The sequence below is a fragment of the Triplophysa dalaica genome, chromosome 3 (genome assembly GCF_015846415.1).
Source record: "Triplophysa dalaica isolate WHDGS20190420 chromosome 3, ASM1584641v1, whole genome shotgun sequence".
Classification (NCBI taxonomy): Eukaryota; Metazoa; Chordata; class Actinopteri; order Cypriniformes; family Nemacheilidae; genus Triplophysa; species Triplophysa dalaica.
This window is the reverse complement of record NC_079544.1, coordinates 16,704,157-16,708,919: the sequence shown is the minus strand read 5'-3', so window position 1 is coordinate 16,708,919 and position 4,763 is coordinate 16,704,157. Positions and strand designations below refer to the sequence as shown.

The 4,763-nt window shown below is 34.0% G+C and overlaps 1 protein-coding gene across 1 annotated transcript; it reads left to right on the top strand.

Annotated features, from left to right (window-relative positions):
- The first annotated feature begins 780 nt into the window (after positions 1-780).
- On the top strand, positions 781-4,191 carry LOC130417483 (uncharacterized). Its single transcript, XM_056743057.1, has 5 exons — positions 781-859; positions 2,282-2,584; positions 2,665-2,973; positions 3,598-3,678; positions 3,861-4,191. Exons 1-5 carry the CDS (start codon positions 802-804, stop codon positions 3,911-3,913), a joined length of 804 nt encoding a protein of 267 aa, XP_056599035.1. The 5' UTR covers positions 781-801; the 3' UTR covers positions 3,914-4,191.
- Positions 4,192-4,763: the final 572 nt, after the last annotated feature.

The following is a 4,763-nucleotide window of genomic DNA, read 5'->3' as shown; positions in this document are numbered from 1 at the left end:
GGTATTTTCTTCATGATGCACGTGAACTATCATGCATCTTCTCCCTCGGTTGTCACTGCAATGATCAATGTCGCCGCTTGCATGCTCTGAAAGAAGCCCACCTTCAGATACAATAACATCATACAAAAGGTAAATTATTCTAATATGAGCACTGCTCAGCTGCAATTCATATTTACCATACTGTAGCAGACAATCTGAAGCAACAGTTTTCTTCTCTTGATAAAGTTAGTCAGTTACAATTGTATGGTATTCTATAAAGCAGAGGTAGGCTGTGTCTTCTAAAAGTGTAAGTTGAAATGAGGTGGAAATTGTAGTTCAAATTATTTGCCTGTTTTGCTTCCTAATGCTGCTTTTTGTGCACATGACATTTTTTTATTACATTTTCAATTGTTATCTCCAATTTTCTTTTCTCAAAAGCATTCAGATTTATCATACATAACATCTGAATTCATTGACATGCAGAAGTGAAAATTGATGGCAAGGAAGTCAGAATTTTAATGCAATGGTCTAAACTTGGAGGAGCTGTCTGATGTTCTAGCATACAAACTGCATTATACATTAAAATACACAGTTAGCTCTTTGGATGAAATGCAGCGGCCATCTGAAAGAAAGATCCATTATCTAGTATTGTTGTGGCCACCGCCCGTTGAAATTCCTATTGTTGTACAATTTGTCAGTGTCACTAAGCAGCAACAGTTTCAGAAATAAACACTGGTCAGATCACAGGAAGTAAATGACCAAAAAAGCGCATGTTAAGAGCTGCAGCCATACTAAGAAGAACCAAAGAAGAACACACAAAAAATGACTGACACGTCTAAAATGCTTCTGCTGCGGCTGATATTTCTATTCCTTCTGAGTGGTAAGATTTATATTTCCTACGTAACATAACTGTAAATGAAGAGTTTGTTTCCAAAAAGAGATAACTTTAAAAAAAAATCCAAAATCATGTTTTTCTTATGTTTTCATGTTTTTATTGTATTAGTTAGCTGTTTTGAGTTATTATGGTTTAAATCAAGACAAAACAAATGTGGTTTGATTGATATTAATTGGAATGCACATACAAAAACCTGATTTTAGATATTATTTTTAAACGGAGTTTCTCTTTTTGGTAACAAAAATGCAATTCGAATGCAATTCTTCTAAATAGGCTTTATTTAATGGATCCCACTACAATTCACAGCTTTAAGATCATTTAGTGAATCTTGTTTTTTGCCATGTTTTAAAATAATAGTAAAGTCCTGCTCACCATTATTGGCACCCTTGGAAAATATAGTAGCAAAGAAGGCTGTAAAAATAAATCTGCATTGTTTCTCCTTTTATCTTTTATTTAAAAATTATATAATATTCCACCATTTCATTGAAGGAAAACAATTTGAAGTGGGGGGGATTATCACATTGAGAAAAATATATTTCATATATAATTATCATTTTTATTTTTATATTTCATATAAAAATAATTATTCCATATATGTTGGCCACAATTATTGGCCCCCTTGTATTTAGTTATTTATAAGAAAATCAGCTCTGAGTGTTTTCTTTTCAGTCTGATGAGGTTTGAGATTACATGAGAGTCATTTAATTCATTTCTCCATAAAGAATTTCTCCAGATCCTTCAAATGTTGGTGCTCCCTCTTCTTCAGTTCATATCACCCATTTTCTATAAGGTCCGGTTCAGGGAACTGGTATTTGATATAAAACATGATGACATATATCTGAACAAAATGTCCAGAACCTCTGGTATCAAAATAGGTTCACAACAATGAAGATCTGGTGACATATTTAACTGTGGACATGGGACATTCTTTTATCCCTGTGTGCACCAAACCTATCTTGTGTTATTTCTGCCCAAAAAAACTATTTTTCATTCCATATGGCCATAGACCCTAGCCCTGGTTGAAGTTCCAGTATGGCAGATTAATATGGTGCTGTTTATTTTTGCATAAAAGCGCCCGGAAAGCAGTTGGGCGGAACGGTGCCTTCCTCAAGGGTCTCACCTCAGCCGTGGTATTGAAGGGGGAGGAGAGCGCTGATCATTCACTCCCCCACCTACAATCGATGTTGGTACTGAGGCTCGAACCGGCCACGTTTGGATTACAAATTCAGAGTCTCTAACCATTATCCCACGACTGCCCAGAAAGCATATGCATGTTTATATTGCAGACATTGCAAGCCTAATCAGTGTAAACATTAACAAATTACTCAAAATGAAATGAAGAAACTACCTGTTGTGATCTTCGGTTAATACATTGTACTAAATGTTTTACAACATCTGTCGTGTCAGGTACTAGTGGAATGAAAGATACGCATGTGTTTGGAGTATGTGGAGAAGATGTCATTCTACCATATAATGGAACTCTTTCTGACTGCAACGCAACTGAATGGTATTATAACAGACATGGAGGTCAATCGTCATTTACACAGTTACGTAAAGGAAACATGGATAACGGTGTAGGGAGAGGGAGTCTGACATCTGACTGCTCTTTGAACATCAATAAGATCACAGAAGAAGATTATGGAATTTACACCAGCTTAATCAGAAACAAAAACAAAGCTTATGCTTATGTTTTCCTGCACGTTCTTTGTGGTCAGTATTTTTATTCCTTCATTACGTATATGATCAACTTAAATCCTACATTTACGTTTCATTTCTGTTTTCTGTTTCAGTTTCACCATTATCCACACATACTGAGATCAGACCATCGAGCTCGCTGACTCTCATCTGTCATTTATATACATATGATAACTTTTGTTGCGACAAATTTGTTGAAATGGAAAAAATAGAACTGATTTGGGTAAATCGAGCTGGTATTCTTCTTAAAACAGACTCTAGATATCAGATCAAATCTTTAGGTCAATTTAGCAGCATTTTGACTACAACACTTCTGAATGAAGATAATAACACAGAATGGACATGTCACGTTATTAAAGGAAATGCAGTTAAGGCATCAGCCAGCTTTACTATCAAGTACATAGGTGAGAAACCTAAATATATGTATTTTTAATAGGATTAGAAATTTTCTGTTATTTTATTTGAAGTTCTGTACATGCATATCAATGTTGCCAGTATCTGGTCAATTTTGAAAACAATTGACTTATGAACAATGACTTAATGTTTTTTTCATATTCCACAATGAAGATGATTATTTAAGGATTTATCACTACATTGTAGAAATCCCCATGTTGTCAGTACAGATGAGTCACACATTTTGTAGATCATTTCCTATGTCCACATACACCCACAGTTATGTAACTTGAAATGTGTATGTTTTTCTTTTGCGGAACAAAATTTTTGTTTCTTACAAAATCTTTAAGGTATCCACATGTGGATTAAAAGAGGATAAATATATAGTTCCAGTGTGGGACATGGTACGTTTAACTGTATGGTGCTCCAGAACTAACATAAATATTTTACAGCTCCAGACAGATCATCTATTTCTATCTCAAACTCTGAAATATGCTCATCTCCTGAAATATCATTAACTTTAACAAGAGGTAGCTTAAATACAAGAGCACTACTTATTCCTTATCTGCTTACATTTAACCCCCAAGTGATAAGGCGATGAAATTTAATTCTGAGAATCTGTTTTATTCCTGTAGTGATTATAATTCTGGGTGAGATTGCAGCATTCACCGCTCCTACTGTAATACTTCTACAGATCTTCTGTGAAAGAAGAGCTGGTGAGTTTTAAAATGAGAAGAACCAGGAACAGCATCACATTAAAGAGTTACAACAAAACATCCCATTCATATAGAAAAATATGTTCTATCTGAACATTTGAAAAGCTTTCATAAATATATATTTATATTTTAAATAATCTTTTACCTTACATGATATTTAGTGTTTGTATTTTTAATTTCAGATAACAGAAGAAAGGCTAAAACACCCAGAAAATACAATGATACCAATACTTAACACCTATGGTACTAGTTTGTTTTAACAAATTGGCTTTAGTTCAACCTTTTTTTTACTATTTGACAGCTAACCATATTTGACAGCTCAACTTAATTACCGAACTTTTTTAGATTAGTATTTAGCATGCAAGTTGTTACAGTATTTGCAAAAAAAACTCTAAACGCTGCATAACTGTAAATGCCATGCGTGTTTAGATTAAATGGAAAATTGTGGCACACCAGAGTGATATTTTTAACTTTTTAGAGAACTTTGTAAAGATTCTTATAGAGGATGTGAAACTGTTAACGAACTAACGCAGAAATAAAATTAAGGTAAAGTAAAATATTTCAGGAATTATCTCAGGAAGCCAAGGCTTCTCAACTTCTGAAGGGACTTTTCACTGAAATTAGACTTGGTCTAGACTTATTTTTTTATAAGCATTATATTTACAGAACATATAAAAGTACCTATTATTAAACAACCATATTTTTGTTATCATACAACAAGTTCCAGCATTCTCTTCATTTTAGAATTGGTTCAGTTATTGAGACTCTAGCTTGCATGGGGCCTTCTCAACCTTGTCTTATATTATTTTGTAAATTGAGGACTAACTGCCCATGACGCCTGTCTGAATAAGACAGGTCTTTGCCCGAGAATATGCTTTATATTTGTTTAACTGCAGTCTCCAAACCCCTCATCCCTTCAAAAAATATGTTGCAACCACTGCCAACTTTACAATAATGTTAAAATAAAGTTCACCCAAAAGTTCAGGTCACCCTCAAGCCAAATGACAAGTGCATGAGGACAAATGAAAATTGGTGAAAGAAATGAGCTTTAATGTAAACTGTGTCACTACATATAATCCTACACT

Coding starts and splice junctions, on each gene's coding strand:
- LOC130417483 (XM_056743057.1), top strand. CDS start 802: ATGACTGACACGTCTAAAATGCTTCTGCTGCGGCTGATATTTCTATTC. Junction 860..2,281: donor ATTTCTATTCCTTCTGAGTG/GTAAGATTTATA, acceptor CTGTCGTGTCAG/GTACTAGTGGAATGAAAGAT. Junction 3,679..3,860: donor CTTCTGTGAAAGAAGAGCTG/GTGAGTTTTAAA, acceptor TTTTAATTTCAG/ATAACAGAAGAAAGGCTAAA.